This window comes from Cololabis saira, chromosome 13 (genome assembly GCF_033807715.1).
Source record: "Cololabis saira isolate AMF1-May2022 chromosome 13, fColSai1.1, whole genome shotgun sequence".
NCBI classification, from domain to species: Eukaryota; Metazoa; Chordata; class Actinopteri; order Beloniformes; family Belonidae; genus Cololabis; species Cololabis saira.
The window spans coordinates 13,473,751-13,485,224 of record NC_084599.1 but is presented as its reverse complement, the minus strand read 5'-3'; the positions used below and the strand labels follow the sequence as shown (position 1 = coordinate 13,485,224).

At 36.0% G+C, this 11,474-nt stretch overlaps 1 protein-coding gene across 2 annotated transcripts; it reads left to right on the top strand.

Annotated features, from left to right (window-relative positions):
- The first annotated feature begins 3,490 nt into the window (after positions 1–3,490).
- Positions 3,491–11,237, top strand: scamp4 (secretory carrier membrane protein 4). 2 transcript variants are annotated; one of them, XM_061737787.1, is made up of 8 exons: positions 3,491–3,583; positions 4,519–4,545; positions 4,725–4,853; positions 4,999–5,155; positions 7,939–8,040; positions 9,644–9,761; positions 9,879–9,962; positions 10,555–11,237. In XM_061737787.1, the coding sequence occupies exons 2-8, from the start codon at positions 4,539–4,541 to the stop codon at positions 10,567–10,569; spliced, it is 612 nt and encodes a 203-aa protein (XP_061593771.1). In that variant the 5' UTR covers positions 3,491–3,583; positions 4,519–4,538; the 3' UTR covers positions 10,570–11,237. The 2 variants fall into 2 exon arrangements, with proteins under 2 accessions (XP_061593771.1, XP_061593770.1); XM_061737786.1 differs by having other exon boundaries at positions 9,879–11,237.
- The last annotated feature ends 237 nt before the right edge of the window (positions 11,238–11,474 follow it).

Here is an 11,474-nt window from a genome sequence, read left to right as displayed (position 1 = left end):
TACTTTTATATTGACATACTTTTATATGTCAAGAAGAAGGGTATATACTGTATATATGTATTATTGTTGTTATTATTATTATTATTGTTATTGCTATTATTATTCTTTTATATATCGGATATTCTTATATTGCAAGAAGGGGCCGGACTAGATAAGCATTTGCTTCTTCCTGTCCCTTCTTGAACAAAACTGGTTGTGCTTTATTATTGTTGTTGATGTATGGTGTGTTTTTTTTATTGTTTTGTTCAAGATGAATAAAGATCAAATCAAATCAAATCAAATAAAGCCCAGTGGCATGCAGAAAACGTATGACTGCCCTTGCTATCAATTGGTGGTCCTCATGTTGGCCGAGTAATATTCTAACAGAAAAACAAAATAAACCTAGATCTAACTAGGTTCTATATAAAATACTCCTTTCTGCAGAATACTTTTTACACTTCATCAGAACATGTTGAACTGTTTCCGGCCTCCCACACTCGCACAACCCACTTGGATGTTTCCCTACTACTAATAAGCTCTTATGTAGCCCACAGTGCCGCAGCCTCAAACCAGTCAATTTAACCACATCAACTCGACTTCCAGAATAGTAATATGAAGTCTTGACCTTCGGCTGAATATTAAAAAGGTGCCTCCCTCTTTCCTCCTCCTCCCAAATTTCCTGCCACTCTCTCCAAATTCCCTCCTTGATTTTAGACCTATACTCAGCCTTTCCTAGTGGGATCTCAACATCCACACCATCTCACTTTAGTGCTGCTTTCGCCACCCTATCAGCTACTTCATTCCCTATGACTCCGGCATGCCCTGGTACCCACATAAATTTCACCATACACTGCAGTTTCTCAAGTCGAAACAACACTAATAGTTTTTCATTTAGTATATCTGGTCTAGACTGACAACTATTACTTTTTATGGCTTTCAGGGCTGCTGCAGAGTCTGAGCAAATCACCACTTCTTCTGGCTTACTCTCCTCCACCCAGTATAACCATGGATCTAGAGTATAACGCCCTGCCGCTGCCGCTTCTTCTTCTTCTCAATGGGGTCAGCGATCCGGTCCGAGGTGCTTTACCGCCCCTCTGTCGGCTGGTTATGTCACTAAATAAAATACGCTGTATTTTCTTTTTCTCTTCAAAATTCTGGTAAAAGGCGAACATCACGTGAACGTTCTTGCAACATTGTTGCTGTTCCTAATTCTATTATCTTTCAGTTTTTATGGAAAAACAAAACCCATTATATTAAAAGATCTCAATTAGTTAAAGAGTATGCGAATGGTGGCATTATAGCTTTAGATTTTGAATCAATGGTTGGAACTCTTAAGATTAAATGGTTGAAAACATATTTGTCACAGCCAGAGTCCATGTGGTTCCATATTCCCAGATCCTTGTTTGTTTGGAAATACAGGATAGGTGTTCTTCCTGCTGGGCATTTCTGCCTGACGCACCTCCTGTTTGAAAGAACAGGAGGGCTCGAATTCCTTCTAAAATGTGATTTTGAACTACACAAGGTGCCCATTAAGCTATCTAATTTCCACAAACAAATTCTCCAATACTGGAAAATGATATTCACTCTTAATTTCTCCCCACGTGGATCTGTGTTATGGAATAATAGAGTAATCATAGTAAATAGAAAATCAATATTTAAGAGAGACTGGTATGAGAAAGGCATTTTGTTTGTAAAGGATATGGTGGATTCTGATGGAGGTCTTTTGGACTACAGGGCTTGGTTAGAAAAATATAAAATAAATTGTAGAGGGAATATAATAAGATTTGTAAAGCAATTCCCATCCCACTCCTTCAATTAATCAAAAATACTTTGTTATATTCAAGTGTTAAATCGATACTACCAAAATTGTTGATTAACGAGTGTTACTTGATAATATGATATGATAATAAGTGTAATAACAAAGTGATAAATGCTGCCTGGAAATCAATAGTATTTTATGGTTATAACCGAGGATTTAAACCTCAAGAGAATGAGAAAATAACTGTGTCTATGTTGATTAAAGCTCATTCTAAATATATTAGATGGCCCATTTCCTCAAATATTAAGGAAACTCACTTTAAAATATTGTATAAAGTGTACCCGGTTGCAGAATTCCTTAAAAAAAGATTCAAGTTCCAAGTTGATCAATGTGCTTTCTGTAATGTAGCAGATGAAACTTTAGAACATATGTTTTTCCTGTGTCCTGTGTCCAGAAACTTCTGGTTAGAATTAAGAAACTGGTTACTACTTAGAATAGAGGACATACCAGTCTTTGATATCTCTCATATTTTTTTCTATATAGATAACTTGAAGTCGAATGTATCTGACATAATAAATATAGTTATTCTCATGGGTAAATATCATATTCATTGTAGTAAGTGGAGGAATAGCAAACCCTCCTTTGATTGGTTTTTAAATGATTTTAAGTTATTCTTCTTATCCCTAAGAAAAATAGACTCCAACAAAATGGCTAAAAAGATTTGTGACGATATATCTTGTTTTCTGCTTTTTTTGCTGCATGCCTCAGTCCTTTCTCCTCTTTTTGGTACTTTTGTTTGCCTGATTTTAAATACTGTAATACTTTTATAGTTGCACTTTATAAAAACCCCTGTTTGTCTTTTATTTCAATATATCGTTAATTGTTTTTCTATATAGCTCTATATTTGACAGCATCTCATATTATGTCTACTAAGTATACAATCATCCTTACGAGAAGATGTTTAATTACTGTTCTATGTTTTATTGTGTTCAATAAAGAAAAAAAAAGTTCTTGCAACATTTTGCTGTTCCATTGGAGCGCCATTTTTTTCTAACTTTAATTGAAAAGCTTGATTTTTTTTCAAGCTCACCTTCTATGTCGGGCGCTTTGAAATTAACAGGAAAAAAAGATTAGTTCCAGTGGTTTTGTGATATGCTGTTTTCAATTAATAACGATACTTTATTCAACACCATTCTACACTCTTGTTGTCAGACCGTCTTTCATCACACACGCCCCTTGGCCTGTTCTGATTGGCCCAAAATTCAACTTTCATATATCAGGTTGCCATGTTGTGTGAAGTGGTGAAGTAAAAAACAAGATAGATATCAAAAAGTATAGTGGAATACAACTATGCTGGTTTATCTGTACAATAGTTATCAAAAGTAATTTTTAGTATGTCATTGTATTGTATACGTTTGTAACCTTTACCATCTCCAATTTTTATTGACGTGAGTGTTTAAAAACATATCGAGAAGAGTTATAGTGTTGCTGTAAAATTCAAACAGATTAGGCCTGGGTGGGTTGGATCCATGGATGTATTAAAGAAAACGGTTGGATCCATGGATCTATTATAAAAGGTTGGATCCATTTGCAGGAGGGTCATATCACGGGTCATGTTGTAGTCAGGCGTTTTCCGATTGCCGCTGATATGACGTCTGGGTCTTGTAGTTCTTTGGGCCACTAACGTGTTGGTAATGCAACAGTAAGGAACTACAAGTTATATGTGGAACCGCGCAGCCGCAGTACGATGAATGGGGTCGTAAAACTGCATCCTGAGGAGTGACTAATTTCTGTCGGACTCCTGCAGTCGTCGACGGAAACCTTTAGGAGTAAAACGTTGACTAGGTAAATGGCAAAGCTTAATTACTTTTTACTTTGATTTGACAACTGCTACAATTTCACGCACAGTCAGCTGCTGCACAGAGAGTGTGACGAAGGAACAACGTGATATAGAGACCGCAAGCTCATGCGTTAAAGTGCGTTAAAGTGTGGGATTGAAACAACGTTATTTATATTCTGTTTACTGTATGATGTTGCCTTATATAAAAAAGGCACTCGATAATTTCACATCGATATGGGTAAACTGAAAAGTGAAGAAGTGGATTTTTGTGCATTGAAGTTAGTAATCAGTATGACCTAAGTTGGAATGTGCAGCAGGCACATGGTTAGTTGAATTAGTTAGATATTTGTCTTCTACACATACATATGTTGAAAGTTAAAATATACATTTAAATGGATGGATGAGTGTTAGCAATGCTCTACATGCAGTGAAGCAATCAGAGATGAGCAGTAATTACTATTATAAATTGCAACATTACTTGTGAAAGTTGTTAAAATAATTTCAGCTTTGAATGGCATCTAAACATGTGATCTGATGCGCATCAGTCTATAGTCTATAACCGAACCCACAGTGACAAAAGAATCTACCTAACTAAATAAAAATAACAGCAAACTATTTGCATAAAATTAAAACTTTTAACAATGCAAAACTAACTTTCTAATTACTAACTAATTATTTATGATTATTCAAAAGAAAGAATAAAAGATTCATGGCATTGTTGATAGGATTCTTTAATTATAGATTTTATCTGTAGGTCAATACTTTAAAAACTAGGACTAAAACAAATACATTTTTCAAAACTGAAACTACTAATGTGTTTGTTAAACTAACTGAAACTAAACTGAAAAATGAAATGAAAACAAAAACTTGAGAAAAAAAAAAGATTCAAAAGCTTTATAACCGATCCAGTGATATATTTCTGTGTATTCTTTTCATTCAGGAAAGAAGTGGAATTTCAAAATGTCAGGTTTGTCACTTCCATCTATTTATCATATCTGTCTTATCGATTTTATTTAATCCTGTTTTTGTGAAATCCTCTCTCCCTGCAGTGTATTCTGATCTTTGATATATGTTTTTTTTAAAGTTAGATCAGAAAAGTAGATGACCAAAACATTAGTTTCAATGAAAGTTTCCTTCCTGTTTCAGAACGCACAAATAACTTTCCTCCAATTCCCGCCTTTATGAGAATAAAACCATGCTTCTACCATAACATTGATGAAGAAATTCCTGCACCTCACCAGCAACTGGTGAAGAGAGCTTACATGCTGTGGATGTGTAAGTGCTTTGACTTACATTTTCCTAACTTTGCCTCTCCTTTAAAAAAGGAGAAGTGATTCTTTCCACTTTTCGGATGTTAAATAACCACTCTCTTCCCCTCTTCTTCTCCTTTCCGGATATCTTTCACATCCCCTCCCTGCAGTGTATTCTGGCACACTGTGTATAAATGTGATCTCATGTATTGCATGGTGGGCCGGAGGTGGAAATGCAACAAACTTTGGTTTCTCTCTGCTGTGGCTTATCCTCTTTAGCCCCTGCAGTTACACCTGCTGGTTCAGACCCCTCTACAAAGCTCTCAGGTTAGTCTCCTTCTTGTTAATCACATGCAATGGGAAATTTATTAACAAATTTACTTTATTTAAATTGCACTGGAGAGTCTTGGCATGCTTTACACGTGCATACACAGTCTATCATTATGCACCAAATGGGTAAAATGCACGTATACAGACAAGACTAAACTTGCTTTTTGTAATCTTAATACAACAATGTGTTTTGGGGTACAGCAACAGACTTGCCAGACATAAAAGTTTAACATCCAAAACTTTAAAGGGCTTCCACACCTTTTTAAAGAAAAACTGTGGATCCCTACTAAACTTAAGTTTTTTTCTTTTGCTAACGCTCCACCTTTTCCCCAGTTCAATGATTTATGGCCATGAAACAATTTAATCTAATCTTTCTGACTTATAAACTAGTGGCACTGACAGTGCCCTTTAAAACTCTATACCACACTATTCTCCCTGGTGATGTCATCCCACGAGTAGCTACACACATGGCTTCTTGGAGTTTCTTTACTCAAATGTTATTCCTTATGTTTTAACCAGAAATGGTGAGTCCCATCTCAGCTGGAATTGAGTTTCAGATGATCAGACACCAAATAAATTCTATGAATTAATACAACATCGGTACATGATGTTCAGCATCTTTACTCAGGAGAAGGTAACATGAACATTATATCAGTTGGTTTGCTGGTGCTAGATGCAAAGTGGTTGCAGTTTCTGAAGTTAAACATGAGTAAATAAAACTTTAGAATACCGGTAATTCATCACATATCTTATGGATAAACTATTGCTTCTGTAGGATTGTCAAGTACAACTATCACATGTCTTACCATTATTTAAAATACACTGATAGTGAGGAATTTAGTAAGTAAAAACCCATATTAAACGGGATGTGATTAACCATAAAAATAGCTTGAATACTGCTGTGAAAAATCTTCATCATCTCTGACTTTTGGACAGACAGCAACTGTTATCAACCTTCATGTAAAGGGAGTTGCTGATTCATAGCTTTCTTAATTACGTTACACTCATGTGATTCATTCATATAATGACGCAATCTGTAATTAGTCTGAAACTCTGAAATTCCCTGCATGGATTTTGACATATTCTGATTGCCCAGAGCTGCAATTGATATTCTGCACCACCAGATTTCTTTTTTTTTTTTTTCATCGTCATAAGAGAGACACCCCTTCCATTTGTTTAGGCTACTACTAAAACTCTACAAAGAACTTCTGTTTCTGAAATAGAGGGCAGATTATCTTGTCTCTATGAAGCAGATGATGCCACAGATTTATTGACATACTTTAGATTTAATTAAAAGTTCTGAGAAACTCCTCCATCAGTTCATGGAATATATTGGGGGCGGGGGGCATTGCATTGTGTGATAGACTAGGGGCAGCTTTACAGCTTCCAAAGCAATTAAGAAGGTAACAGTCAGGTCCTGCTGTAACCACTTCTGTAAAAGCAAAGTGTTAAGAAATTTACTGGTCTGGACATTTCAGGTGTGTTAACATAATGTCAAAAAGAAAAGACATCAGCATTGCTTTTGAGGAGTAATTATTTCTGGCCCTGAAGCTGCAAAAGGTTTCAAGGACATTTATTAAACAATTTAGATTCCATCATTGTACAGTGAGAGAGGCTTTTCCCCAGTGAAAAAAGGTGAAGACAGAAGACGCTTTCCAAGAGTGGAAGTCTCTTCAAATTCATACCAATGTTAGTATATGAAGTGTTAAGGAAATGTCAAAGAAATCAGAGAACTGAGACTTGCAAGCCAGACTTGACAAACCTCAGTTACCATGTAACATTTTAATTGTCAGGAGACTGCAATTAGCAAAAGGGGGGGAAAAGTCTTAAAAAAAGTTTTAAAATTAGCACAGAGGACTTAAGTTCTTAAAGTTGTGTCTTGGGAGAAAAAAGAATTGTAAAAAATTCTGAACCAACCAAAGTGAAGAGCATGTACAGTACAACGTTTAATGAATAGAGAAATACAGCACATCAGCACAAAGATCTCAAGCTAACTGTCAAACACGGTGGTGGAGTAGCGATGATTTGGGGTTGTTGTTCTGCCATCAGACCTGGAAACCTTGTAGTCATTGAGCCTGTGTACCAAAGGATGCTAAAGTGGACTTTTCTGTCAGCTAAAGCTTTGGTGAAATTGATTTGCATAGTGGGATAACTTGTGGAGTTTAAGGCAAAAAAAGATGTAATAGGACAGAAACTTGGGGAAAAAAAAACACCCTTGTCAAGTACATGCTCTAAAGCAGACAGTTACTAAATTAAAGTCATGTGTTATGTATAAACGTGGACAAATTTGTTTGTATCTTTCCATGAGGAAAAAAATAACCCAAAGGTACATCTTGAGATTAACTTGAGAATGATATAAAATATAGACATGGAAACTTTTTTCTCCTTACCAGAAATACTATGATCAACTATAGGCAGTCCACATCAGTAGATGGAGAGGAAACTGAATCATTTTTACACATGTTGAATTTTCCAAAAATAGGTTATCTACAGAATCAGATACTGACATTTCAAGTAGAGGAGGTAAAACATAATACAACTCTTAAAAAAGAAAACTCAGAAAACTCAAACATCACCATCATGGTCTTAACCAGAGTTATTAAAGTTAATAAAAAAAACTAAGACTAAACCTGAAACTAACAGTGGAAAAATAATGGCATTAACTGAAGGAAAAAAGGTTTTCATACAACTAAATAAAAACAAAAACTGAAAAGAAATAGATCCTCAGCCTTATTTGCTTTCTCCCTTTTTGTTTTCTTCTTTTTCCCTTTACTTCACAGGGCTGACAGCTCCTTCAACTTCATGACCTTCTTCTTCATCTTTTTCCTTCAGTGTGTCTTAGCCATCATTCAGACTGTAGGCATCCCTGGCTGGGGAACATGGTAAGTTTCAACCCAACTAGCTCTGAAAACTATGCATTTTATGCTTGCCGTTTTTTTTTTTCATTCATAATCAGGCTTTCAACTGGACACCTACATGTGTACGTTAAATTATGTTCAGTGTTATCGCATCTTTGTGCCAAAGTGTGCTGTTGGCTACCGTTTACTCGTCAGGTTTTGTTGCACCTTCACACTCTTTATGTTGAGTGTAAACAAAATGAGAGAAAAGGTGAGGCGTTGTTTAGGGAAAGTGCATAGTATTCATTTTTTTAAATTGTCCTTATTTATTTTTTCTTGTTTATTAACTTGATTTGCAGAAAAACACTATTTAAAGTAGCTGAGGTTTCTAAATCATAAAAGTGTATATATATGTCAGTCCTGTCACTCACAAACTTGATTTTGAAGTGATGTTTTCAAGAACAATACATACAATGCTGTCAGTGTTTTAGCATCTTTAAAGATGTTACAATGGGTTTTAGGGCCATTGTAGAAAAAGAACATCTGGATAATAAAGCTAAGTAAGTTAGGAAGGGGGCTAATAATCCAAGTAAAAAATAAACAAGTCACAGACTTCACCTGGTATTGATGCAGTCCAAGGTTTTGGTCTTTTCCCTCTTGAACTAAAGCCAATCTACTGTATCAGTCCATGCTGAACCTCTTCAACAAAGATGACTAAATGGTGGTTGTTGATGGGGAAAATGTATTGAATTAACAAATGAAATGTACTGAAATAAGCTAAGAGGGTTCTGCCCTGTTCTCGGGGTAAGTTCAATGTTGGTTATTGATAAACACAGTTTTTGGCGGTAATGCTGAGGTGTCTTTTTTTTCCTCTTTTCGTCTTGCAATGGAAACAGTGAAGACGAGGATTTATGATAATAGATGTAAAACAAAAAAAAGCTTCATTTTGCAATTTATTTTTGATATTTTTGATTATCCTCTTAGTTTTTGGAGTTGATGGGAGTGATTGAGAGAACCGGTGGCAATTGGTCTCGTCATGTAGCATACAATTTTTTGCTGCGGGATTTTGACATTTTTATGCTTTTTTTTGTTTTGTTTTTTCCTTAAAGCATGCAACATATTGCATACTTTTGCGTGTGTGTGTGTGTCAAGGTTCATGATCCAGCCAGTGTAGTGAGTGATGCCCCCCCCACACACACCACCACAGTCCAACCCAAAGAAATCCCATTTCTTCACAAATGTGTAATCTCAGATTATTTTTTCATATAACTTTTTTTTCCCCCTTGAATATATTTATTTATCTAACAAATTTACCACTTGAGTCTTATAAGTTCACGTTTTGTTTTTTTTTCTCTTCACAGTGGTCCTAATACTTGTACAGCACATGTCCCTCTGACTGCATTTAAAAATTAAACAAGTTCAACACCTAAAATTGTATAACAGTGTTCACGTATGGTTTAATCCGTCACAAGTCAGCTAACTATTGGTTTGTTTTTTGACACTGCGCATCTCAGTTTTCATTGCTTAATGGCTCGTTTTGTAACTTTGGATGTCACGTGTATTAAATCCACTTAACGATGTGTGCATTTTCTGCATTTTCCACTAACTCACAATGCTTCCATCTCGCTTTCACCATCCTGCATCAAAGTGGCTGGTTTGCCACCATGGTATTTTTCAGCACAAATATCGGCTCCGCTATTGTGATGCTCATCACAACTCTGCTCTTCACCGTGGTCACTCTTTTAATGATGCTGGTTCTCATTAAGGTGAGAGAAAATGAATAAAAAATGTGCATGGTTATTTTTGTACTTTTTATCTCACACTGACTCTTAAACGTTCAAATACATGTAATGACTCTTCTCTTCCGTGTTTTCATGCTGCAGGTGCACAGACTGTACCGCGGCGGTGGAGGTAGTCTGCAGCGCGCTCAGGAAGAGTGGAGCACTGGAGCATGGAAAAGTGCACCGGTGAGGGAAGCAGGGTTTCATGCTGTTGCTCAGACAGCTCAAGGTCCTAGTTTGCCCCAGTATCCTACTAGTGTGCCAAGTTACCCTGACAACAGTCAGTGGTGATGGCTAAGAGTTGCCTCTAGATGGAGACACATGTCTAGCCATTTATTAATGCTCTTGAAACACCAATACATCTCACCTTTTTAGATGAGAAATCATACAGGTGAATTTGCTCTGTTTTATTAGAAGAGAGTAAGCTTTAAAATGTTTTATTGAGAGTTTAGTTACCAGAGCTCATTGAAGCCGTTTGAAAGTTTGAAGGTTGTCTTCAAAATAAGTCATTCCATTTCAACTTTGTTTACATATAACTTAGTTTTTTTGCTCAAGAAAGTGATTCTTTAGAAAAGGTGTAGTGTTTTGCAGATAATTAATTGAAAAAAGAAGGATCATTTTGAACAGTTTGAAAGAGTGTGTGCTTATGGATCTTTATGATGGAAATGTTTTACACATAGTATGACCTGGATTCCTTTTTTTTTTCTTCCCTCCCTTTATATCAACACAACCTGTACTCTGCATGATTTACATGGTGAAACTTTCCTCTTCATTCTAGACATTTCATTTTTGATACTTCTGCTTGATACTTTGATGCTTGCGTGTGATTTCTTGCAATGCGCCTTATACCGTTTATGCATGTGAAAACAATACTGCTGGACTTGCGCCTTAACAAAAAGTGGCTTCTTTTTAAAAACAAAAAAACCTGGGCTTGCTTCAGTGAAGCGACTCGTGTGCGATTGTTTTTTTTTCTTTTCTCACTAAGCACTAATGTGACAAACCACTTGTTGTATTATTAATGTTCCAGTTCTTTGACTTTGCCTAATATTTTTGTGTTTGATTATAAATTGCTTGTATCCAGCCTGTTGTACGGTTTGGATATACCAAGTTTCTCTTATGCCAAATGAACTGACCTCATCTAACAAATATGCACAAATAAGTTGACAGATTGTTAAAAAGAAGTCTGCTGTTGATCATGACCCAACTACTGTCAGTCCAACAAGCATCTACTTTGCATGCAGGTAATGTAAGGCTAGTTTTGTGCCAGTAAAAGCCTGTATGCAATTTAAACCTTCACCAAGAGAAAAATGTATTACCAGTACTCATATATTTAACAATTAATTTGTTACAAAAGTGTCCTTCATGGCCAACTGCCAAATTTAATGTTTTATTTTTTCTGTTATTTGGTAATGATAATCTAAAAAGTTAATGTAACATTTCAATAAATATTCTTATTCACTACCTTTTTGTCAGCTCTGCTTGATCATACCAGTTTAACATCAGTGGTTGGATATGTACCGCCAATCTGGCATCTGCTTAAATTTAGTAATGTTGGCACAACGTACAAAGTACTAGTGCCGTTGCAGGTTCAGCCTCCAGCGCTGAGTAACACTTATCTTTCAGCTTTCCAAAGATCAGGTCTTAAGTTGCACTCGGTTTAGACTACTTCACCTACATATGGTCCAGCTGCTCCATTCC

What these genes read in the sequence shown, in the direction of transcription:
- scamp4 (XM_061737786.1), top strand. An exon ending in CCCCTCTACAAAGCTCTCAG is followed by an intron (nt 5,156 to 7,938) that starts GTTAGTCTCCTT and finishes TTTACTTCACAG; the next exon opens with GGCTGACAGCTCCTTCAACT. An exon ending in ATCCCTGGCTGGGGAACATG is followed by an intron (nt 8,041 to 9,643) that starts GTAAGTTTCAAC and finishes CCTGCATCAAAG; the next exon opens with TGGCTGGTTTGCCACCATGG.